Consider the following 23,687-nt stretch of genomic DNA (forward strand, 5'->3'; position numbering starts at 1 on the left):
CATGTCAGAATAGGACCTGCAAACCAGGATTAATTCCCACTCGACGGAATTATGGAAATGCTGAAACACATGATGCAAATCGGCCCTGTGCCTATGTCACGTATCACATGTCTGTGCACGGGGTAAACCAGAAAGTTCAGCCTTTCAGTGGTGTTATCCTAAACTACAGATACGATGATAACTAATTTGGCGATTGTCGAAATCAAAAACTGAAATGCGAGAAGTGTGATGCCTTCCAAAAGAGTGAACTAATATCTGTTGGTTTATATTCCCAAGTCGCTATTAAAATATCACGGTTGAGGTTTAGATTTGTAGCTACACTGGATATCTCTTCAGAGATCACACATAGATGGCTCTAAGGTGTGACTATAAGTTATGAAGCTTTCTCAAACCAAGCTTTTAGTTAGTCTTGGCATAAATAGCAGAAACGAGTGGAACGGCTCAAGTTGAGATAAATGGTCCATTCCCTCACAGTCCTCATTTCTAGAGAAAATATTCTTTGAAAAAATCAAGCTTATTGAACAAAACAAGGTTCATAACTGATGAGGGATCTTAGGCAGATAAATTAATGGTCTATTTCAGCTGGGCAATGGAGCCATCCATATAAATACACAAGACTATCTGATGGACTAAGATCTCGTGAATCAGGCAAAAAATATAACGATCATATGCATCCAATAAGAGAATCATTAAAAATAAACGTAAAGAATTGATTATAATAAGCAAAGAACGATAAAGCACAAGAGCGGTAAGAATCCCGGTTTTGGGAACACTATATCACTGACTCAAGTCAGGACAAAAGGATCATCAAAGTACCACACCGGGTCACCATTGACGCTGCTTTCAGTGTGTGTAAAGCCATTTCCCATAAATTGGAACCTATTTGCCGTCTTGTATTCCAGTTTATAATCCTCCCATCGGACATTCTTGAGCACCTCGAAGAAATGCAGCCGCGAGCCGGGATAGATGGCTGTGACAGGACCATGAATCTTGCCGTTCTTGAACCATGAGCGGCAGGCTGCCGATTTTGTTAGCAAGATATTACCATGCCGGGGCTAAATGGATACTTACGCGACGACCAAACCAGGCGCTTCATTAACTCGTGGGTGTGGTCAAACAGGTCTCTGACTGCACCACCCTTGACCTCGAATGACTTGATGTTTTCTGTTTGAATCTTCTCAATCATCTGGAAAATGTAGCGAGTATACCACTCCATGATTGGCAAAATCGAACTGTGGCTGGCGGGGCAATTAGGCCCGGCCAAAACTGTATTTTAGGGCAGGATGTTAGTTATTGCATTCCGCCCAACAAAATACATGTAAAAGCTATTGGGGCAAAGACTTGACTTACGGAACATATTTGGGAAGTTCTCGGCTGTGATACCGAGGTATCCCTGTGGGAAATCACCAAATTGCTGTTTGATATTTGCTCCTTTCCGGCCGATGACCGTGAAATGAGGCGCGAACGAGGTATCGAATCCAGTGGCGCAGATGACAGCATCGACTTTCTGCTCAACACCGTCCTCATCAACGAGACCGTCCTCAGTCAGACGCACAACGCTCTTGTGAATGACCTCCACGTTCTCCTTGGAAAGACTCTCCAGATATCCGGATCCTGGAGTCATTCGGCGACAGCCAAGAGCAAATTCAGGGACCAACTTTTCGGCAAGCTTCTCGCTGCCGAGTCTCTGCTTCATAATGTTGCCGATAAGCACTCTAGAATTTTTCTGGTCGTTAGAGTTGCCGTGCACGAGGTTAAAGCGTTTGTTCAATTCTCCTTCAATGTCACGACAGTACTTCCTGAGAACTTCGGGGTTCTCCTCGAATTCTTTAATCTGCTCGGCTGTATACTTGAAATTTGTGCCTCCCGGTCCGGCATACTTGGCACCAAATCCGGTGGTGATCCAAGAGGCCGATCGCAAGTAGGCATACATCTTGCCGACTAGGGGCTGGATGTTTGGGATAATCTGCACCGCGGACGAGCCACCGCCAATGACGGCCACGGTCTTACCAGTCAAATCATATGAATCGTCCCAGCGTGCGGAGTGCATCAGCTTCCCCTTGTATGTCTCGATTCCTGTGATTGCAGGATACTTCCACGCGTTGACGACGCCGGACGCGGAGATCAAGATGTCACACCAGTCCTCAGTGGCGGATCCTTCTGGACCTGAAATTTTCAAGTTCCAGTGACCGGTCTGCTCGTCCCACTCGGCAGACTGGACCTTTGTGTCCAGCTGAACGTACTTTTCCAAGTCATACTTGACGGCAACATCCTTCATATACTGCCAGATTTCTTCGGCGCCAGAGTAGAAGCTGGACCAAGTAGGGTTCCGCGCCCAAGTGAACTGGTAGGAATGAGATGGGATGTCGCAGGTACAGCCTGGATAGCGGTTCTCCAGCCAGGTGCCACCGATGTCTGAGTTCTTCTCATAGATCTGGAGGTCGATGTTCTCAAGGAGCCGCTCGGCCTTGTAGGCGAGCTGGATACCTGAAGCGCCGGCACCAACACAAACTACTCGTAGGTGCCGCTTTGTAAACACGGGTTGTTCAGTAACGCGATACCCGTGGAAATCTTGGTTATACCAATTATTATCATGCCGTGCGCCGGGTTCGGGAATGGCGCCGACGTCCGGCGCCCCGGAGATGAGCATAATACGAGAATCGGTCATGATGTTAAGCTACGATGGAATACTTGGATAAGATAGAGGATAAAACACATTTTGAGCGTGAGGGCGATTTAAATACCACTTGAGCATCAGATCCATGCAGGTAATCAAATGACCTCGACGGATGTCAGATGACGTCTACCAGTTAGATGCAGAACACCCTTGTGCTATTCTATCGCATAAATTGCATAAAATCCTGTCATCATTAAGGTTCCTATTTGAGACTAAGCAATGCGGTATCTAGCGCGACTACAGTAGTACCCGAAAAATGCGACAGATGCGACGGAGGCGATGGAAACGAGATACACGACAAACGAGCTGGCCTCTTTCAACCCCAGACTAATACCCCGCGGTGGCTTAGTAGCCGAAGTCTCCACAGGCATTTCCCGGATTTTCCTATAACCTGCAGCTTTATCCAAAAGTATGGCTCTGGGGTCAACACTTGGGTCTCCTTGCTACGTCACGAAACACCACTACGATTGAATTATTTTCACCAAAGCTACAAGCAATTTGCGGCAGTGCCAACATGGATTCCAAAGAGACTTTTGAACTAGCCTTCACCGAACCCCCGGGTAACCTGGCCGGTCTCCCCATTGAACACCTCAGTCTGCCCACACCCCATGTATCATGGGGTCTCACATATGAAGAATCATGCGCAAAGCATCTGGAACATACATTCCATGCTTCCAGGGTGTATATCATCGCGTCTGGGTCTCTGGCGCGTAACACGGACAGAGTCGACAGGCTGATCAAGGCGATTGGTGAAAGCAAGGTAGTCGGCGTAAGGAATGGAATTACGCCCCATACGCCATGGTCTGAGATATTGAGCATCGCGGCCGAGTGCCGGGCTGCTAACGCTGACTCCGTCGTTACTCTTGGCGCTGGCAGCATAACTGACGGTGCCAAAATTGTCCTTCTGGTTCGTTTTCACTTGAATTTTTGTGGATGAAACGCCCTTGAGATATCTTGTTGCTTCTTCGGTTTTGAACTTCTATACTGCGGGCATAGAGGTAGTTTTCTTTATTGAGAGTGCAAGCTGATCTTTGATGGGTCTCTAGTGCCTTGCCAATGATATTACTGAGCCATCTCAGCTGGCTCGTTACTCGATTGAGAGTACCGAAATTCCAGCAAATGTTAAGGAGCCCACGATTCCCCTCATAAATATTCCAACAACTCTATCTGGAGGAGAATATTTCAGCACCGGCGGCGGAACCGAGGATTCTACACACCACAAACATGGCTTCATCCACTCTGGGATGGGCTCTAGACTTGTGATCCTTGATGCGGAGCTCTCCACACTCACTCCAGAGTACCATTGGCTGAGCACAGGTGTGCGGAGCATCGACCATTGTGTTGAGGCGCTGTGCTCTCTGGGATCAACGGCCAAGTCTGATGAATATGCCGAGAATGGCTTGAGAATGATCGTTCCAAGTCTGATGAAGTGTAAAAAGGATCCCCAGGATATTCCCGCAAGACATAAGTGTCAATTGGCCGCGAGGTTTGCCATGGCCAACCTCAGGGCTGGGATTCCTTTGGGCGGAAGCCATGCTATCGGCCATCAGCTAGGTTCAGCGCCATTTCCACCCCAGAATAACAACGTGTGATATGCTGACAGACGCAAAGGCCCATTAGGAGTTCCGCACGGTATTACCAGTTGTATCATGAGCCCCGCTGTGATGGAGTACAATATCAAGTATGGATCTGAGAATCCACAGATAAAAGCACGCCAAGATAAAGTGCGAGATATTCTCTGGTCTGAGCCTGAAGTTGCAGCGGCACTCCGAGAAGCAGGCCTCTCGGATATGTCCAGCCTTGGTCAACTCCTCGATGCTATCATTCGTGCACTCGGCCTCCCCAGGTCACTTCACGAGGTGCAGGTTGGCAGAGATATCTTCCCAGCACTTTCGAAAGGGGCTCTTCGTGACTTCTGGTCACCTACTAACCCTGTACCGTTGCTCAGGGAAGAGCAAGTCCAGGAGATTTTGGAGGCTGTTGCTTAGTTATTACAACAATAATCAAGTTCATTTTCCATACCCTACCACTACTAAGTTACTTATATGAATGGTCTAAAGCGTAGATATTCTACTTTAATAACCCCGTTTCCTTTGTTTTTTGTTTTTTTGAAATGTGTAATATGTACATATTTATTTTGTTTTAAAAAAAAGATAGTTTAAAGGAAGAGGGGATTTCCAGCAATGTATATCCTTAGGTGGTTTCAAGGGCAATCCACCTGGACCTATCGATAGAGCAAGTTTGGTGCTCTTAACTACTGCATAGGCTATGCTATAAGAAATATCTTAACTTGTCTATATCGCCCCATCCCTAACTAAGCTTAGAATACGCGCTAGTTAAGCCTAATCAACGGATCCACTTAATAGCCCCACTCCTTTATTCTTTAATCCTATCCATTGATGTCTCATCGAAAAAAAGAAGAGAGCGATTCCCGGTAATGCAAATTCGTAGGAATATCAGACCACATATTTGATTTTTGAGAGATACACTAGATTTCAAACCCAAACAGTTTTATTTGACCGAAATAAGAGAATCTCATTGAACACGGACAGAACCAATCCCGCGAGCGTACAGCAAATCAAAGAAGGGTTAGAAGGACAGCAGATGAATCAGGAACATCAACTCGAAGAACCCCATTTTTAACCTTGACAAACTGGTTCTTTTCCTTTGCATCCACCAGTGTGGGCTTTCCCCTCTTAAGACCATAATCGTATGAAATGCCCCCAAAAGTGATGTTGCCAGTAGAATCACTTCCTGGAGCAATAAGACGCTCAATCTTGACCCTCTTCGTGTGTCTAGGAACGTTGAACTTGTATTCTCGAGTCAATCGGTTCCCAAATGCTGTCTGGTTAAACGTCTGGAGATTGAGAACAACAAGTTTAGACAATTTCTTCCCCTCGTAAATACCATAGGCAGCCTCTTTATCTCCAGATAGAGGGATATTGGCAACTCGAGCATTCTTTGAGCGACCAAAAGCAGAGGCAACCATGACTTGGCCGTAGTAAGGAGCTCTGGTGGCCGGAGGAATTCCTTTGCTTAGAATCGGCTGCCACGAGGTATAACGATAGTTGAGAGCCTGGTGGAAATGGAGACGCTTGATGTTCTATGGATCGATTAGTTTAGGGTGATCTAGTCTAGAACAGGGGACGATATCAATACATTTGCAGCTGCCCAAAGCGAGAAGTCCACTAGCCATAAGGCAATTCCAAAAACGTCAGTAACGCCATTGCGACCTTGGCCAGCCATTGAATTCATTTCATCAAGGGTGAAAGGATGGCCAAGGTGAGCGAGGTTCTTGGCGCGCTGAATTTGAGGAGCAAGATTCTCAACAATGTTGGTATGATTCATGAAAGTTTCTATCTAGTGTTAGTGCTTCTATTTTGGTCAAGTTAGCTTAGAATGATGCCATACCCTGAAGATCCATGGCAGCTGGAGGCAGAGGTGGCAGGAAGGCATTCATATAACTTTAAATCGGAATTTTAGATGAATTATTGTGTTAACTACGGATACATGACGAAAACTCACGTGTGGAATGAGATCTCTTTGGTCAAATTCTTCGGGTCGTATCCAAGTTTGTAGAGGTCTTCTGCTTTCCAGGGAAACTGCTGGTTAAAAAGCCCAGATGCAAAGTAAAGGAAGCTAGGTGCCATAAATCCTGGAAAGGGACCTGGGCAAGCCTTTTGAACACCAGCGAGCACAACGTCAGACTTCCTCTTCCATTCCTGTACATAGTCCTGGATTGAGTAATTGGCAGCCAGATAAATACCAGGACCGAAGTTCCATTCATTTCCCAGCTCGAAGAGATGCAAGTTGGAGCCGAGCGAAGTGCATGCTCCCACAGCCGCATCACGGAGCTGACGAGAGTCATTTTGTTTCATGTTCAAGCCATGGATGAACTGGATATCTCCCAGGGTCTGGTAAGATTCGAAATAGGACGGACCGTAGTGGGCTTTCTCCGGCTGGTCATCGCCCGGATTCTTAAAGATGAGTTTGATGTTCTCCTTTTGCTCGGGAAAGTAATCGGAATTGTCCCTGTAAAAAAAGCAAATATGTGAGTATTCTACCAGTAATAGTGTACAAGTGGAAAGATTCATACTGAGAATTTCCCCCAATCCTCAATTTGGGGTTCACGCCCGTGATATCTTTGAAGTTGGCCAAGAGGTTCTTGGAGAACACATTCGGATTCGACTTATTACCCGCATAATCAGGGAAATAGGTGAATTCAATGGAAAATGACTGGTAGTCACGGGGGACTGCCTCGATATTCTTCGCAGGTGCTGGGATATCCAGAGGAGGGCAAGAACATTGCCCCTGAGTAAGGAACAAGGCAATACTTGCCAGTGAAAGGCGAGAAGACCACATGCTGGCAGAGAACGTTTGGTAAATGGAACTTGTTGATGACAATCTACTCGTTCTCACTCTCTCTATTTATCTTCATCCTTTGTTTACGGCTATCTGTTCTGTCGGCATCTGAAATTGATCTTTACAGAAGAAATTCTATCTATACTGGGAGCTGGTAGGTGGAAATTTGGTTTGTGGGGGCATATAATTGATCTCCTCCGGGTTTATCAACATTTGGATTAGTATATGCTGGAGAATTAGGCTTCTGCAAAAACATTCGAATGCCGTCAACCGACAGTATACGACAAAATAGGTAAAGGACAGCAGCTGAGCCTCTCCCCAGACCTCCGCATTTCCCCATGTGTTCTACCCCACAGAGAGCTGGCCGCTTACACGGTTAATTTGACTTATGCCAAGTAAATTTATGCGAGCCCATCAAAATTTACGCGAGCGTCGCGAGCTCGTTTCTAGAAATGACTTCGGCATTTGGGCATCGGGACTGCGTCGGTTAGTTAGACTTCTGACTATCTGTACCACGTAGATTTCCCTTAAAGCAATGCCCTCACTATAACCCATCACACTGTGCAATCTTTCAGAAGTCTTGCAGCATTTGTCCAGCAGTTCCACAGCAAAAATGTCAGCATCTACTCTCATGCTAACAACGGGTTATATGGACCCTGAACTTGTACAGGTGTGTCTACTCTCACCAGCTTTCTACCCACACAGAAGGGCTTACTAGTACTCCGTACTAGATTCTAAAAGATGGCCCAACCCCGGCCTCCCTAGGTGATACAACTGATATCCACGCCTTGCGTGAGATGCTTCTCCGCAAGAAACAGGCTGCGGCGGGGGCTCTTGGTACGCCAAGTGACACGACGATTATGGAGTCGGACCACCTGATTCCCACCCGCGATGGCTCCCATATTACTGTGCGTGTCTATCGCGGGCCTCAATCCCAAGATGGACCTGTGATGGTGATGTTCCATGGAGGCGGATTTGCTCTAGGCGGGCTCGACAATGAGGCCTCTCTATGCAAGCAGTGGTGCCAGGACCTTAATGGTGTCGGCATTAATGTCGATTATCGGCTGGCCCCCGAGTTCAAATTCCCGGCAGCCGTGTACGATGGCTACGATGCCGTCAGGTGGGCTGCTGATAACTCTAGTGTTCATGGAGGCGGATTAACGAAGGGCTTTATTGTGGCTGGCATTTCTGCCGGGGCAAACATCGCTTGTGCCATATCGCATCTTGCCAGAGACGACAACCTGACCCCAAGCCTTACCGGTGTGTATTTGAGCATCCCGAGCATTCTGTCGCCGGAAGTTGTTCCCGAGCGGCTGAAGCAGGATTATACGAGTAGAGAGGAGAACAAGGACGCGCTCATTTTGAATGAGAAAGCTATTGCACTCTTCCGAGGTGCGTATCTACCACACCTTTCCTGTGGCCCAACTAGAGTCTCTTTATGCACCCGTTATTGATTCTAACCTTGTTCTACAGGACTTTACGAAGACGATCCATTCTCCCCTCTTGCATCACCTGCTTCATTCCCTTCACATGCTGGTATCCCGCCAACTTACTTCCAAGTAGCCGGGGCAGATCCTCTCCGAGATGAAGGGCTAGTCTACGAGAAGATGCTTCGGGAAGAGGCTCACGTACCTACAAAGATCGACCTTTATCCTGGCCTGCCACATAGTTTCTGGACTTTCTGGCCCAACGCAGAGTTTAGCAAAAAGCATAAGGCGGATTCTATTGCAGGACTTCGGTGGTTGCTAGAGAAAGAATAATTGCACTATATAGCAACGGCATTACTTCGAGCCTAAATGAATCTGATTTCAAGCTGTGCATTTTCGCTTAATAATCTCTGGGCTACTTAGTATTAGCCGATCTGTAAAAGGCTATAAAGAGTCTGGGTTTCGGTCAGTTTGATCAGTATCCGAATTTCCGTTTTCCTCTTGGTGGCGCTTGGCTGGAAGTTCATGACATTGGGGCTGTGGCTTGCATACTAGTACAGAGTAGGATATGGAGTTATTTTTAGTATTTTTGAGGTATTTTGATTACAGGCTTGGTTTCTCAGAAAGCGGGTATCATTAGATTCTATCATGGTTCTAGAATCATAATGCTCAAGGCAAGCAATATAGAAGTTTTGACTCGGGGGAAGGTTGGTTCATAGAGAGGACAAGGTAGTGCGAGAAGGTGGGAAATGGAACATGGGGAAGAGAGACATGAGAAGTGAGAAAAGGTACAGGACGTAAACTACATTTCCAATTACACAATAGAGAAATAGCATCCAAACATCCTCATGGAAAGATCCCTGTCATCGACCCTCTCCTGTTTAGCATCCTGCTCTTTTACAAGCTCCCGTAAAAGTATCGCAGCTCTGTGAGCGTTCTTAGTCGCACCAGAGCTAAGCTTGAAAGGAGGCAGGGTATCATCGTTTGTTCCATTCTCTGGGACAGCCAACCTTTTCTCGCCCAGTGCCTCCAGTTGTTCAATCGCCCATGTACGATGCTCTTGATTTTGAGATTCTGAGCCAAAGAGGAAAAGAGGCCACATTAAACATGGATGTATGATCTTGCGAAGTGGTCCATCCACTTCTTCGCCTTGGGCACGCTGCATGTGGTGCCAAACTTCGAGCAGGGCCCTCTTCGCGAGGGGAGAATGTGGGAGATGCCACCAGGTAATACGATGCAGGTACACGAACAGGATCCAGAAGCTAGCGACATATGTGCTGAAGATCTCCTCTAGCTGAATAGCGATATCCGGCGATATCACGGCCATGAGCTGGTCCGTAGGCATGGTGATGGCAGCCGGCCGGCTATCCCAGAGCTCGAACAGTTCAATCTCAATCTCCTTGCATGCCGTGATAACTTCGTACTCATCGTCACTGGTGAACCGCCTCCGATGATGCTTGTCATGCGCACTGATACGACGGCAATATGATTGCGATGTCAAATACCAGGCGAGCGCTGGTTGAAGGATAGCTTTGAGGATGGTCTGCTTCACCTGACCCAGGCTGAAAAACGGTGGAGTATTGACTGACTCCATAGGCGACGAGTATGAAACCCCTGGCGACATATCAGGTGACAATTGATCCGGATTATCAGAGCCATCGTCGTCATAATCAGTCCTGCGATCCAGAGATGATGTGATTTCGGTGTGGTAGTAAGAGACAACATGCAGGGTCTCTGGTGCCAGGAGATGCTCACGGCCGAGATGAGTCGCCTTACTGTCGAGGGTGTTCAGCCACGACAGCAGCTGCTTCGAATACCTGTTCCATTTTGCGCTAATCATAATGACTGCATTGGCTAGTTCTCGTGGGAAAAGGCTGCGGCTTGAGTCCTGGTCCCTAATCACCTCGAACCAGCCTAAAAAGAAAATTGCTGCGAGCATGCACTCCCTCGTCACCGGCTTGATTGGACCCTTTTTGGAGATTTTGCGCTCGATCTCCTGGCATGCCAGAGCGTGATGGCCCAGAATTCGCTTCATGCATCTTTCGCTCTGATCCTCTTCTGGTGTTATCTCGTCGATCATGAAGAGCTCAATGAAACATAACAGAGAGCTGTGGACCGCACGGGACTGGTCGCTCAGCCTGCAGAGGTAATGCTGTAGCCGACGCCAGCGCTTGGAGCCGCCGATGAGAATGGCTGCTGGGGGCTGCTGGATTTTCCTGAAGAGCTGGAAAAGACGCGTGGGGTCTTCGTTTGAACCCAGTGACGGACCGGTCCTCGATCTTGTCAGAGTCTGGGCTTCTGGTGTCGATTGCACTCGCAATAGTTCTGCCTGGGAAGCAATTCTGTCATGGCTAGATTTTACTGACTCAAGGCGTTTGAATGCGCTAGACTCAGTGAATTTCAAAGGACTATCAAATCGCCCCCGCTCGATAGGCTGTATTCCCTGCGGAGGGAACGATGCTGGGGTGTCTCTGATATCGGGCAGTGTGCACGAGCTCTCCTGTGCCCACGACGTATCTCCCCCGGAGAACACATCTACAAAATTCACCGCGCTTGAGAGATCCCACGGCGGCAAGGAATCGTTGCACTGACTTGGCGTCGCATATACGCCACTCTGAAGGTAACCGGCGCTGTGGAAATGTCCAAACGAGGTCTCGCCTGGCATTCCATCTTGTGCGTGATTGGACACGGGCGGGGAGTCTTGCAGTCTCCAAGGGTGCCGTAGATCTGCAGTACTATTACTTGCTAATGTTCCACCCGACTGCGCTAGCGAATCATCAGTCTGTACCCCCTTTGCAGCCAAGGAAATCAGGGCTTCTTGGGCTTGATCGGCTGGGGCTACATCATTCATCCGCTGATGTTTCCGTCTCTGTCGATGCGGCTCATAGTCGCAGTCTAACTGAAGGCGAGAGCAATGACCGCAGACCGGATGAACCTGGTCGCATCGCACACGTCTCCACTTGCACGTCAGGCATCCCAACCTAGATCTTGGCCCCGACCGGCCCACGCGTGTCGCACGGGTGCGGTCCTGACGATCTTTTCCCGATGCCGCGACTTTTTCTTGTTGAGGGTTGCTGTTAGCACTGTTGTCGTGGTCGTTCTGGCCCGAGTCATTAGCTGATGGCGTCGCATATTGTCGCATCCTTGCTTTTTCGCAGAGCTATATTACCGCGCATCATCGTCGCGAGAAGCGAGCGATGCGATTGACGATTATATAGCTATTATCCGTAACGGGAATGAAGAGAAGGCAGTCCCGCGGAACTCGGTCTCCCCAGATTATACTGCCAACCCCGCAAGTCCCCAGTGGCGGAGCCAGTTAGCCCCAGGTCACATCCGGGAATCCGACCAACTATCGGGTGGCTTTTAGTACGTGGGGTCAAAGTGCTGACGTCGGGAACTTTCACGAGGCCGATGATCACCGATGCATTTGCAAAGAAAAGAAGCATATCTGCAGCACCTGTTGTCTCTCTAGACGTGCTCATATGCCACTTTACTTTATTACTCGCACTACCACTTACTCCATATGCATTATGAGTCGTGATTTTCGGGCATACACCATACAAAGTACATAGCACAGCTGTCATGTCGCACTATATATATCGGAGCCTGGAATATCTGAGCGTAATGCTCAGATATAGTGGTCATTTTGGCCTAGTGTGTAACTCGCCAGTCCAGGGGCAGGTTATAACAGCCTTGGCATCTGTTATCATGGGGCTGTATGTAATCCCTACAATGCCGCATCCCGCATTCGTTGAATATTTCCGCCATTCATCGAGTATTTTAGGCTTGATACCGGGCCAGAGGCAGATCCCCTTATAGTAACTACTTCTTTGCCGGGCCCTTCTTTGGCTCGTTGGGTTCACTATCGTACCGGAATGTTAGAAACCACTTCCAGCTGGCTCTTGGTTGTTGGTCCACTTTGGCATGTTTTATTGCCTTCGGCTTTTTAGTCACCATGAGATGCTAGTACCAAGTAGCCATAGGTTGATCTCGGTGTGCCTATATGGATTCTTGTGGGTCAACGATACATACATATTTATCCTAAGTCCGTGCTTAACGCCGTCAAACTGGTAGTACCTCCAGATATATCATAGGTGGAAGATATATATGCTTTTTATAATTTTATGCTCATAAACTATGATTGATTAAACGGATCTCGGCATTGTAGTTGTATAGTTTCTTAATTATATCCGTGGCCTTCAAAGTCTTCTACTGTTTATTAGTAAGGGAACAGGCATCAACCCGTTCTCCAATGCTGCCTTGGAATCTGGTTCATCACGTGGTGGCTTTAATGTACGTGTGTAATCCTGCCGGGACGGCAGATTTACTTAGGCCGCTACACCTAAGTGATTACATAAGAGCATTTAACCGCTAGGCCAAAAGATCATAAGGACAAACAGAACGTGTGTTTGTCACTGCAGCGGTATATATTAGGCCCTGAACGGATGCAAGGGCCTAATATATATATCGCTACAATGAGAATCTGATTCTCGAGAATCGTTATTATCTTTTTGGCTTAGCCCCCGGTAGAAGAAATACATCTAATATATATATATATATATACACGTATAGGTACATGTATGAACAGTGATTCTGATATGCAGCGCATGAAGAGGATTCAACGAAATTTCATCTACAATCTGGCGACAAATTCTGCAGAATATCCACAGAAATAGAGTTGATAATAATTCCGTTGAATGGCTCTACATTCTATGTTGGAAACACCAGCTCTTTGATTAGGTAGCGAAGGGTAGCGGGACAAGATCGTAAAACTGATATGTGAACAAGCTACAAAAATTGTGTAGCGATAAATACAAAAACATTCGTAAACTTAGACTAACGCATTTCCTCCTCTTCAACAGGAATGCTGTTATACTCGCCTGAGAAGGACCCGCCTGCTCTAGCAGTGGTGGTAAGATCGTCCTGAGGCTTGCTCTCATGTTGCACAACCAAGAAAGATGAGACCACGATAGCTGCTCCAACCCAGTACAGAGGGCTGGAGTATTGTGACTGTAGGACCATCTGTCCAATCAGGGAGAGCGGGATGGTCATACTGAGCCCGACCGTCACGATAAGCGGTGTGGTAAGAAGCATTGCGTAAGCCCAAGCAATGTCAGAGACAAATGATGCAAGCGCATTAGACTGATAGACGTGAGGTTAGTCAAATAAGAATCAAAGGTGAACAAGAGGGCTTGGAGTCATACCAGAATGATTAACCACACTCGCGAAGTTTCGGGCAAGGAGAAGGGTTCCATTCCCGTCCAGTGCATGATAAAGAAACCAGGCCACAGAAGGATAATGTTGAAAAATCCAACTAGTCCGAAGAATAGTGGCATGTTCACGCGTGATTCGTCGCCAACTTGTTTCTTCATCACAACGGTATAAAGACCGTACAAAATGGCGCTGAACGCCGCCATGGCATCGCCGAGAGCAATCTCCCCCGCGGATTTGTGTGGGAATGAGCCCTCACTGCCATCTGCACCCTCGCCTGTGTCTGTGGAGAGATCTACGCGCGAAATTAGGATAATGCCAATCAGAGAAGCCATAACAGCCATGAATTTGCGCAGTGTAAATTGCTCAACACGGAGCAGGGCGCCGAAGACCATGGTCCATACACCTAGACGAGTGAGCATGAGAACCAAATTTCCAACACATTTAAACAGGGGAATCCTTACCACTGGTGGAAGTCAGGATGGTTGTGCTTCCGACTGACGTAAATTGAAGGCACCCCATGGCGAAGTAATTTGCCTATATAAAGGAACTTCAGTTAGTCCACTTCCAACACGTAAGCCATCACAGCGTGAGGTGTACGACATACAGTAAACTATGATAGGTTAGCCGGCTGATCATATATCCAAATATCAAGATTATGTGCTTACCCAGAGAATACAAAACTGAATGCTGAGTCTAGCTGTTGCCTTGAGTCCTAGCTTTCCGCTTGGGGGATCATGTATTTCCCGCGAGAATTGCCTACCCTCTTCATCGGAACCGCTGTGTAGGATGCTCTCCTCCTCGGCCTTGGGATCATGCGAATCCAAATGATTCAAAAAACTCCTTAGAGAAGTAACCTGAGAGAGTTTTCCGAGGCGCCAAAGAGCCCATGTTCGACGAGCAACGATTATAACTAGGGGCAGCATAAACATGGAGGTATTCGTATAAGTTACGAAGAAAGGTTTCGGGTAGGTCTTGTCGGCGAAGATGGTCTGGACAGCATTAGACGCGTAATTAGCCAAATGTTCGCAGCAATATATGCCTTTTGTGTTATATTTTTTTTCAAAAAGAGGGCACGCATACACTTCCAAGGAAATTCGAGGTTGTCCATAGCACGACCACCACTAGGAGCAGGATGATTCCTAATGTCCGTCGCGCTACCCCCAGTGGCATCGCACCAGGTCCCTCGGGCGTGGCCGAGACCATGGTAATTGTAGTTGTGAGAGGTTTGAGCAAAGGGGTAAATTTGCGCGACTTGTCAAGATGTTATCAGGAACCTCGTGCCGATGTCGCAATCACTACGTTTGCAGCCGAAGATTCCGAGTTGAACGGGGTATCAGTCGGGATGGTGTCATTTGAAGATCAAGGAGCAAGATATATTCAGCGCAAGGGCAAAATGCCACGAGACTTCTTGCCTAAAAGAGTGTTTGATGAGAACACGCGGTCAGACGCCAAGCATCCGTGAGATAAGGGCTCGGGTGGGGAGAAATATAGTCGCGGTCGATATGTGATTGCGCTCATTTAGGCCTTGGAGACCTATTTTGTACGGTTGTAATCTTTTTGAGTGTCGAACATTTTCCCAGAAACATTCAATGTCACATTGTCGAGCGATCTTTATATCTTATACCTCCTGCTATGTGGGTGCTGAACACCCACATATATGACACATGATGTCCGATCAACAGTGTCAAACAACATTCTTCGACATGTCTTCTGCTTCTGAGGATATAGTAGCCTCGCTCTTGAAATAAATTCTTCTCTCCTCTACTCAGCCCCATGTTCTTTTATGAATCATTTCCTCCAAGAAGGACTATCATTTATTTGATTCTATCTCTTCAGTCATATTGTTAGATCTTACTGTCTCTATCATCCAATGGCGGTTTGGCCGAGTGGTTAAGGCGATTGACTCGAATGGAAAACAACTCTTCGGAGACATTCCTGGAAATCAATTCCGTTCGCGGGCGCATGTTCGAATCATGCAGCCGTCGTTTCTTTTTTTTTCGAATTCCATTCAAATAAAGTGGAGTCGGTATTCTTTTTTTGCCAATTATTTTGCTCTACTTAGTGTTTATGGAGGTAAAAAAAACAAAGCTCTGGCTTTCAATGAAGGACTTATGTTATGTATGCCCTGTAATTTATATCTACTATAGTAAATCATGAGCCACATATGATAAGTACACATGTTATGGCTGCCCTCAGGGGTAATCTACCTAGGTACCCTGATGATAACGGGTCATACGATCGTGCTATCTTTATTTCTATAAAATAGTACGCGACCAACTGCCTGTTGCGGAAAAACGAAGATGGTATTGCATTAAGCCCAAAAAAGACATTGTCTGCATAAAACTGAACTGAGAAAGGGTTGAATAACATGTTTCTCTCTCGGGCAAATTCCACAATTGAAACCAAGACATCTAACAAGACACCGGGGGAAGGGCAAGGTCATCCAAAGCAAAACCCCGTGGTCTTCTCTACAGACTCAGGACTGGAGACTAACCAAATAGTAGTAGGAAAAAGGAAAGACAAAAGGAAATAGGTCGCTGGAACATCACGGGAATAGGAAGGGTATATCAACAGGCACAGCCATCACGGTCATTGTCTAGATGAATGTTGATTGGGTCGCTGAATTCACCGCTGAATTCCTCCGCCTCTTCCTGGGCAAGTGCACTCCGTGCGATAACTAAATAGTGATTAGCAAGCTTGGACGAGAACAGTTTTCGAGCAAAGCAACTACGTGCTGGAATTTGACTCACCTTCAAATGCCTGCTCGACATTGATAGCTTCCTTGGCACTGGTCTCAAAATAGGGAATGTTACCCTTCGACTGGCAGAAGGTCATGGCCCGTTTTGAGGAGATCATACGCTTGCTCTCCTCTACATCGACCTTGTTACCGATGACAACCTGCACATGACCATCAGCACGGACCAACGCATCATTCCTGCCTGCTGCTGCGGCGCACGAGATAAGGAAAAGGAATGCGGGAAAAACACTTACGAATGGGAAACTCTCTGGATCTCTTGGGCTTGCCTGGATCAAGAACTCATCCCGCCAGCTGTCGAGAGCCTCAAAACTCTTAGAGTTGTTCACATCGTAGACCAGGACACAGCAGTCGGCTCCACGGTAGAAGGCGACTCCCAAAGACTGGAATCGTTCTTGACCTGCAGTATCCCAGATCTGATACCAAGTCAGTTATTGCCCCTCATCACAATTGCGCTATTCTCCAACGCCTTACCTGCATTGTCACCAGTCGGTCGTCAACGAGAACTTCCTTTGTGAGGAAATCAGCTCCGATAGTAGCTTTGTAGCTTCCACTGAACTTCTTATTGACCTATCCATATCGAAAAATTGCATGTTAGCGTTTATAGGTATTCGTGACCGAGCGCGGTACGGCCGCAGAGCGCTGGTTGGGGGCGAGGTTGAACGGACATATTGGTTCATCAAACTTGTTTTCCCCACACCGCTGTCACCAAGGATGATAACCTATATTTCCAAAAAGGCGCCAGTCAGAAAAAAAATACCCTTTTCAAGGATTGGTTACTCGTCACACGGAGCAGGTGCGGAGATTATACGTACCTTGAGGAGGACCTTCTTCCTTGACGCCATGGTTGGGAATCGACTAAGTAATGTAAATGCGCAAGGGATAAACAAAAAAATCACTATTAAGTAAAGACCTATGATCAGTCTTCACTAAGCCTTTATAGAATGGATAAGGAGAAGTCAGTTGGGGGTTGGGGTCGGGTCGTAGCCGGGATCGATGATGCATGAGGCCTGGGCGGTGGCACGAGCGGTGGGCAATTGATAACGATTAGCACCACAGCTTGCTCCGAGGCGGCAACCAACTCCACTTCATCACATTCAAGCACATCCCCATTTACTTGGGAAGGCTTATGGCCCACTGGAGGGAGGAGTACTTGGCTGCCCTGACAGTCCGAGATCAACGAGAAAAAGCAAATGTTACCCTTTACGATGCCTGTCAGTCTATCAGTGATGCTTTTTGTTGACGGATTGCGACTGACATCATTTACCAAATCTAGATGCCCAGCTTGCAGATCGCACCAGCAACCTAGCTAGAGCAGCAAAATGCGCCAGTCCCACAACAGCGCACGGTGAAGCTCAACCTACTGTTCCATCCCCTATAGTTGCACCATCCAAAAAGCAACGGTCGACGGAGCCAGATCCTACCCCGACCGATCTTCTCAATGCCACTCGTGCAGACTTGTCCGAGGCACAGCGTTCCCGCTCAGAATTACAAGATCGCTTGAATCGAGTGAATGCGGAAGTGGAAACACTTCGCAAGAAGAGTTCGCAAGATGGTCGAAGAATCAACACCTTGGAAAGCGAGAGGGCCCATCTAAAGCTACGATTGAATGATAGAGATGCGGAGCTGAAAGGAAAGGCCAAGCTGCTAGAGGTAGGCTGTTTTTATATTTACATAGGCTTTCCAATCACACAAGGGTGGGCTGGGGAAAGTGGCTAACATGGATCATGTCCATTTCTGCAGGATTTCCAAGATGAACTGGCGACACTAAATCTTCAACTTAATATGGCTGAAGAACGATCAACTCGACTTAGAAATGAGAATCAAGACTTGGTTGATCGTTGGATGGCCAGAATGGGCCAAGAAGCTGAGGCCATGAACGATGCGTCGAAGTATTCCTGACTAGTCCAAATGCACTGAGCAGGTGACAGGGCAAGGTTGCTAGGAGAGACTGAAGCATAGATTCTGTGATGTTTAGATCTTGAATCGCGATAGTTAGCCACTTAGATGGAATACGAAAGCGCCAGATACATGATCATGCGGCCTACATCAAGGCTTGCTGATCCTTTCACTAAGTGTCTGAACAGCAAGTGCTGTACTAAGCTCGCGGTGATCTTCTTCCCTATAATCGGAAAGTTATACAAATGATAGTTCCAATCGAATATTGAGCAATGGAGGGATTGAACCAAGTTTCATACTGTGGGGGCCCAAACTTGAAGAGATTATCCGTTTTGTACATGTCAAATTGTCGGAAAATGGTATAATACAAAAACTTAACAGGCAAAATATATCCATCCAATAACGGACAGGGTAATGTACAAAAGTGCCAAAAACCAAAATGTATGTGCCATGCCAAGCCAAGCCAAGCCAGCCATTGAAGACTATGGCGTATTCTCAATGAATGCTTTCAGCCGAGAGCTGTCTTTAGTGGCAATGAAATATGTACCGCCGACGTCAGTCCAGCTCACGTTATTCGACCAATAATTCTTCTGCTGAACCTTGAGGAGATTGATTGGAGAGTTCAGATTTCGAGACTGGATTTTATGACCAGCGGGAACAAAGGACTTGAGTGAGACAATTTTGCAGCCTTCTTTCATATCCAAAAAGTGGTTGATCAGCTCATTGTTCAGTTGCGGGGTGAAAGCCTGGTTGTTGATGAGCACCACATCGGCCCGCTTCAAGACGCTTGTGATACTCTCTTGCTCAAGAAAGTCACCTCGGACAAGATGAGTTTTGCCTGGCGCAATTCCCCACAACCGGCATCGGGCCTTGAACTCGGATTGCTGCAAATCTGCCAAATCACATGCATTTGACATCATCTCGCAACCCCAGCTCTCACAGCCAACTTCAAGTGCCGCCTGAAGAACAACATTACCTACGCCTGAGCCAAGATCAACAAAGACCTGGCCTGATTTGAGCTTGGTTTCTTTGAAGATTGTGCTGATAAAGCGAGGGAGAAGCTCTCCGTAGACATTGTCCGTGCCATTCTCGTATTGCCGGAGGGACTCCACTTGAGGAGACACCGTGCGCGAGTAGATTTGAGTGAGAATCCTTTCTACCCAAGGCAAATTAATGCCTTTTGTTGCATCCAGATGCCTCGCAAGGCTACCGTTGGTCCTTAACCGCTGGATAGCCTTATTGTAATCATCGACAGCCTCCTGAAATTGAGTCTCGGATGTAACAGCCAAAGCCCGGCGCAATCTCCGCTTGATCCCGGTCGTCTCGTCGTTAAACTGATCTGCCTCCTCGTCGGGGATGTAATTATCAGACACCGTTTCGATGACTTGAACAATGTCATCGATAGGTCGGAATTCGTCATTTTCTCGGGGAACCACACAGTCATATCTGTTCGAGCAATAAATTAGCATATCGGTACCCAGAAATCATCAAGTACCCAACTAAAAAAAACGTACCTCTCCTGCTGCGAAGCACTGGGGTATTGCAGGAGAATCTGTTTGGGCTTGCCCTCTGCGCCGAAGGCGGGTTTGAACTTGCCGGCCTTCTGGCCCGACGTTATATCCGCAGCATGTATCATTTTAAATGGGCGAGATCCCTCTTCCGAGAACGCTTTCACCGAGCGGAGACGCCGTTCCGGGTCGGGTTCGGCGCTGGCGCTGGTCCTCGCACGTTTGTGGACTTCAAAGGAAGCCTCGCTATCGCTTGCGTCATCGTCGCTCGAGAGTCGTTGCTCGGGTGTTGGCCTTTTCCGAATGCGTGAGGGAGTGCTCAGTCGTTTTGCCGAGCGTGCTTCCAGGTCACTGGAGACCGATCGAGATTTCAACGCCTGTGCGTTCCGGTTTCGCTCCGTTGAGGACTGGACTCGAGATGACCGAGTATCCGAGGGTTGTGTGACCGAGCGCGTAGGAGCTGCAGGTCGAGTCTGCACGACCTTGCGAATTTGCGCCTTCTTTGGCTGTAGAGAGAAGGCTCCGGCCCCTCCTTTCTGAAGGTGGTCGAAAAAGCCCATATGGATCGGGATAGATATAAACAAAAATGCAGAAAGTAATGTATACAAATTATGCAATGAAAACGGGTTAAAGAATATTACAAGTATAATGCGAGTGAGGTGAAAGAAGTGGGAGAGGAAAAGAAAAGAGAAGGGCTTATCGATTAAGGCGCCACTCGGGGAAACCACGCGATCCCGCGTTCCTTGGCGTTCCTTGGCGCTTTTGTCTACAGCGTCATGGATACATGTTTACATCGATGTGCATGTCTGCAGGTCTACAAGATTTACATGTATGTTGTTATTTTGAATTTTGAATTTTTGAAATTCATGAGATCGTACTTGTGGAAGAATGAACCCTTGGGTATCAATTATTTTTGCTATGTAAATTGTCAGATTCAAACTATGAACACCTTCTCTATTTCCCTGACTTCTTCTTTGCCAGCCTCTTCTCTGCACGAACATCCTTCTTCATACGAGCATCGACAATCTTATACTTGCCCTTGACACCCTTAGGACGGCCAGAAATACCACGATTGGGACCCTTAGCCACCACGAGCTTGACTTCCTGCTTGGGTTTCTTCTTGGTTGCCCTGCTCATCAGTCTGGCAATGGCACCGGCCTTGTCCCGCTCGCTGAGAGCATCATCCTCTGCCAGAAGTGCGGACTTCTTCCGCAGCTTCTCTAGCCTTTGAGCAGCCTTGTACTTCTTGCGTCCCTGGGCTTCCATAACCTTCTTGATCGGGCGTGCATTGATGGCACGCATCTTTTCTTTGATAGCAGACGCAGCAGCCTTGGTGATGGGCCGGACAGGTCTGCTGTGCTTACCCTCATCGTCGAGGAACCATTCGGGAAGGCCGTCCACGTCGCGGAAAGCAAATCGGTTAAAGCCGTCGTCAACAATATCAGACGACCTCTTTTCTCCAGTAGCCATTGACTGTGCAAGGGCCATGGCTTCTGCGGTAATGATGTCGATGTCTGTAGGGGAGGAATCAAGGTTAGTCGGGACTCATTCATGTTGGACATCAATTGTAACTTACCAAGCTGGCCATTCGCCTTTAGCGGATCTTTGGCTTCTGTATCTTCTACCTCACTCTCATCGGACTCATTGACCCAATCATTCGAGTTCTTCTTTCCGTTCTTCTTTGCGTCCTTCTTGTTCTTTTGCTTGGAGGCAGGGGTCTTTTCCTCTTCCTCCTCATCTTCATCCATCGCAAAAATGTTGTCGCTTTCTTCCTCCTCTTCTTCTTCCTCTGCCTCCACCTCCTGTTCTTCTTCCTCTTCCTCCTCGTCCCCTTCTAGTCCCTCAAAGATGTCTTGATCAAAGAACATAGAGGCATTGTTGGAAAGTTTCTTAGCCTCAAGTTCTTGAGCTGAAGTGGTAGTTTCTCCATCCTCTTCCTCCTCTTCCTCATCACTGCTGCCTTTCTCTCTGTCAGAAAAGCCCTCCCACTCGTCAACCTCGTATTGCTTGCGTGTCTTCTTAGCACGCAATTTCGTATCTTTGTCCTCCATGCGGCCGGTGTATTGTTCGTACATCTGGTCGAGCTCCCTTTCAAGGCGGTCCTCCTCGTCGTCGCTCTCTTCACTTTCAGACTCATATTCGTTTTCACTTCCGCTTTCAGCGGGAAGATCACGAGCATTGATGACCGCATTTCTGGCATTCTCGCGGTCGACGCGTCTCAAAGTGAATGTGGTGTCGTCGCCTGTCATACCAAGCTGCTCCATACCGATTTCCATGGGGGTGGTCATGTTCATCTGCATTCGAATGATATCCTTGCGCTTCTTTTCGTTCTCCTTGCGCCTTTCCTTTTTGCCCTTGGTGGTCTGCTGCTCTCGCATGCGGATCAAGTCTTCCTGGATCTGCAGTTCTTCGTCCATAGGTGCCACCTCGGCTACTTCTTCTGTCTCACCTTCTGTGGTTGGCTTCTTTTTGATGACAAGTCCGAACTTCTCACGACACTTGATACGCCATCGGAGCAGGTTGCGGAATTCCTTTTTGCCTAGGACCTTCAAATCCTCACAGCAAGTTCGGATCTCATCCGTTGTTTCCTCCAAACGGTCCAGTGTGGACAGGGCAAGATCACCACCTGGCGGTTGCTGGAAGCTAAGTTTATTGTAGCCACCCAAGATAGCGATAGGATCCGCAGTGTTGATGAAATCCGTCACTGGGAGCTCCTTGTGTTGGGTGTAATCTCCTTCTTCGTAACCTTCACGCTTGCGCTTCTTCTTTTCCGGATTGAAAACCTTCGCTTCGTAGTTGGGAGTGGGAGCGGTAAGTTCAGCGAAGACGTACTTCGGGTCGAGGAACTTCGGGTCAATGCGCTTGGGAGCCTTGAATCCGCGGCAAACGACGAAAATTTCGGCAGAGACATTTCGGGACGAAGGAGGCTTGGTGGCCTCGACAGAATTGAACAGCTGCTTGAAAACCCACAGCAGTGGGTTGTAATCCTTGGATCGGAAGACCTTGGTGACAAAGGTTCCGCCTTCGCCCAAGAAATCAGTAGCCAGTCTTAGGGACTCCAAAACTAGTTCTGCCTGTGAGAAAGCATCCTGTACCCATGCGGCACCGACGTTAGGAGCACCATCGTGAAGCACGACATCTGCCTTCCAGTGCTTGATGTGAGATCGAATTGTTGCGCGACACTTGTCCGTTGTGATATCGCTCTGGAAAGTAATGGCCCGGGGAATTGGCTTGATGGGAGAGAGATCGACACCGATAATTAAACTTTGAGCGGGCATGTATTCTGCTGCAACTTGACACCATGACTGCTCAGTGGTTAGAGAAAGACTTTTGAGAGAGAAAGTGCCATTTGAAGATACTTACACCAGGCGCAGCGCAAAGATCGATACAAACTCTGCTCTTTTCCAAGAATCCATACTTCTGGTTCAATTGGATCAACTTGAACGCGGCACGGGCTCTGTAACCTTTCTCTTTGGCAAGCCGATACCACTTATCCAAACGACCTTTTCCATGCTGAAAATAGTCAGTACATGAAATGATGCGGGCTGAGATAAAAAATGACACACCTTTTTCTGGATCGCCATTTTGAAGGAAAGCCGGTCTCAGTTGACCAGAAAATCCTTTAAACTTGACTGGGTAAAAGCGAATGTATACTTTTTCTATGGAAGAGGATCTGGAAAAAAAAAAAGTTGCAATACTTATCGCTCACCGCCTTTGATTCTGTTCTCCAGTTTGTTGCCTGAGGCCAAAGGGTCGGTGCCAGACATGTGACGTGATATCACTCAGGCACCCCATGTCACTTGTGGCGCTTTGTAGATGCTTTATCTTTTTAGTTTGACCGTCTA

The 23,687-nt window shown here is 47.5% G+C and overlaps 10 protein-coding genes across 10 annotated transcripts; 3 read left to right on the plus strand and 7 right to left on the minus strand.

Moving 5' to 3' along the window:
- Positions 1-785: 785 nt before the first annotated feature.
- N7479_010576 (flavin-containing monooxygenase) lies at positions 786-2,668 on the minus strand (the record flags this gene model as incomplete). The annotated part of the gene is made up of 3 exons (XM_057258267.1): positions 786-1,018; positions 1,072-1,266; positions 1,351-2,668. 3 exons carry the CDS (start codon positions 2,666-2,668, stop codon positions 786-788), a joined length of 1,746 nt encoding a protein of 581 aa, XP_057105725.1.
- A 523-nt stretch (positions 2,669-3,191) lies between these two features.
- Positions 3,192-4,665, plus strand: N7479_010577 (iron-containing alcohol dehydrogenase; the record flags this gene model as incomplete). The annotated part of the gene is made up of 3 exons (XM_057258268.1): positions 3,192-3,584; positions 3,724-4,231; positions 4,289-4,665. 3 exons carry the CDS (start codon positions 3,192-3,194, stop codon positions 4,663-4,665), a joined length of 1,278 nt encoding a protein of 425 aa, XP_057105726.1.
- A 590-nt stretch (positions 4,666-5,255) lies between these two features.
- Positions 5,256-7,039, minus strand: N7479_010578 (glycosyl hydrolase family 79 C-terminal domain-containing protein; the record flags this gene model as incomplete). The annotated part of the gene is made up of 5 exons (XM_057258269.1): positions 5,256-5,780; positions 5,837-6,033; positions 6,089-6,141; positions 6,203-6,709; positions 6,774-7,039. 5 exons carry the CDS (start codon positions 7,037-7,039, stop codon positions 5,256-5,258), a joined length of 1,548 nt encoding a protein of 515 aa, XP_057105727.1.
- A 613-nt stretch (positions 7,040-7,652) lies between these two features.
- On the plus strand, positions 7,653-8,799 carry N7479_010579 (alpha/beta hydrolase; the record flags this gene model as incomplete). The annotated part of the gene is made up of 3 exons (XM_057258270.1): positions 7,653-7,709; positions 7,771-8,431; positions 8,513-8,799. The coding sequence occupies 3 exons, from the start codon at positions 7,653-7,655 to the stop codon at positions 8,797-8,799; spliced, it is 1,005 nt and encodes a 334-aa protein (XP_057105728.1).
- A 481-nt stretch (positions 8,800-9,280) lies between these two features.
- N7479_010580 (Zn(II)2Cys6 transcription factor) lies at positions 9,281-11,608 on the minus strand (the record flags this gene model as incomplete). The annotated part of the gene is made up of 1 exon (XM_057258271.1): positions 9,281-11,608. The coding sequence occupies one exon, from the start codon at positions 11,606-11,608 to the stop codon at positions 9,281-9,283; it is 2,328 nt and encodes a 775-aa protein (XP_057105729.1).
- Positions 11,609-13,302: 1,694 nt separating this feature from the next.
- Positions 13,303-14,883, minus strand: N7479_010581 (DMT family transporter; the record flags this gene model as incomplete). The annotated part of the gene is made up of 6 exons (XM_057258272.1): positions 13,303-13,608; positions 13,671-14,083; positions 14,142-14,214; positions 14,285-14,290; positions 14,346-14,669; positions 14,761-14,883. 6 exons carry the CDS (start codon positions 14,881-14,883, stop codon positions 13,303-13,305), a joined length of 1,245 nt encoding a protein of 414 aa, XP_057105730.1.
- Positions 14,884-16,247: 1,364 nt separating this feature from the next.
- Positions 16,248-17,280, minus strand: rab7 (Rab family GTPase YPT7; the record flags this gene model as incomplete). Its single annotated transcript, XM_057258273.1, has 6 exons — positions 16,248-16,357; positions 16,431-16,578; positions 16,672-16,851; positions 16,910-17,005; positions 17,104-17,157; positions 17,251-17,280. The coding sequence occupies 6 exons, from the start codon at positions 17,278-17,280 to the stop codon at positions 16,248-16,250; spliced, it is 618 nt and encodes a 205-aa protein (XP_057105731.1).
- A 284-nt stretch (positions 17,281-17,564) lies between these two features.
- On the plus strand, positions 17,565-18,337 carry N7479_010583 (ATG16 family protein; the record flags this gene model as incomplete). The annotated part of the gene is made up of 3 exons (XM_057258274.1): positions 17,565-17,649; positions 17,712-18,088; positions 18,179-18,337. 3 exons carry the CDS (start codon positions 17,565-17,567, stop codon positions 18,335-18,337), a joined length of 621 nt encoding a protein of 206 aa, XP_057105732.1.
- Positions 18,338-18,816: 479 nt separating this feature from the next.
- dot1 (histone methyltransferase DOT1) lies at positions 18,817-20,402 on the minus strand (the record flags this gene model as incomplete). The annotated part of the gene is made up of 2 exons (XM_057258275.1): positions 18,817-19,780; positions 19,849-20,402. 2 exons carry the CDS (start codon positions 20,400-20,402, stop codon positions 18,817-18,819), a joined length of 1,518 nt encoding a protein of 505 aa, XP_057105733.1.
- Positions 20,403-20,796: 394 nt separating this feature from the next.
- Positions 20,797-23,426, minus strand: spb1 (rRNA methyltransferase spb1; the record flags this gene model as incomplete). Its single annotated transcript, XM_057258276.1, has 4 exons — positions 20,797-21,356; positions 21,419-23,147; positions 23,206-23,355; positions 23,409-23,426. The coding sequence occupies 4 exons, from the start codon at positions 23,424-23,426 to the stop codon at positions 20,797-20,799; spliced, it is 2,457 nt and encodes an 818-aa protein (XP_057105734.1).
- Between the last annotated feature and the right edge of the window lie 261 nt (positions 23,427-23,687).

The sequence above is a fragment of the Penicillium vulpinum genome, assembly GCF_028829585.1.
Source record: "Penicillium vulpinum strain IBT 29486 chromosome Unknown utg000004l_segment0_segment0, whole genome shotgun sequence".
Classification (NCBI taxonomy): Eukaryota; Fungi; Ascomycota; class Eurotiomycetes; order Eurotiales; family Aspergillaceae; genus Penicillium; species Penicillium vulpinum.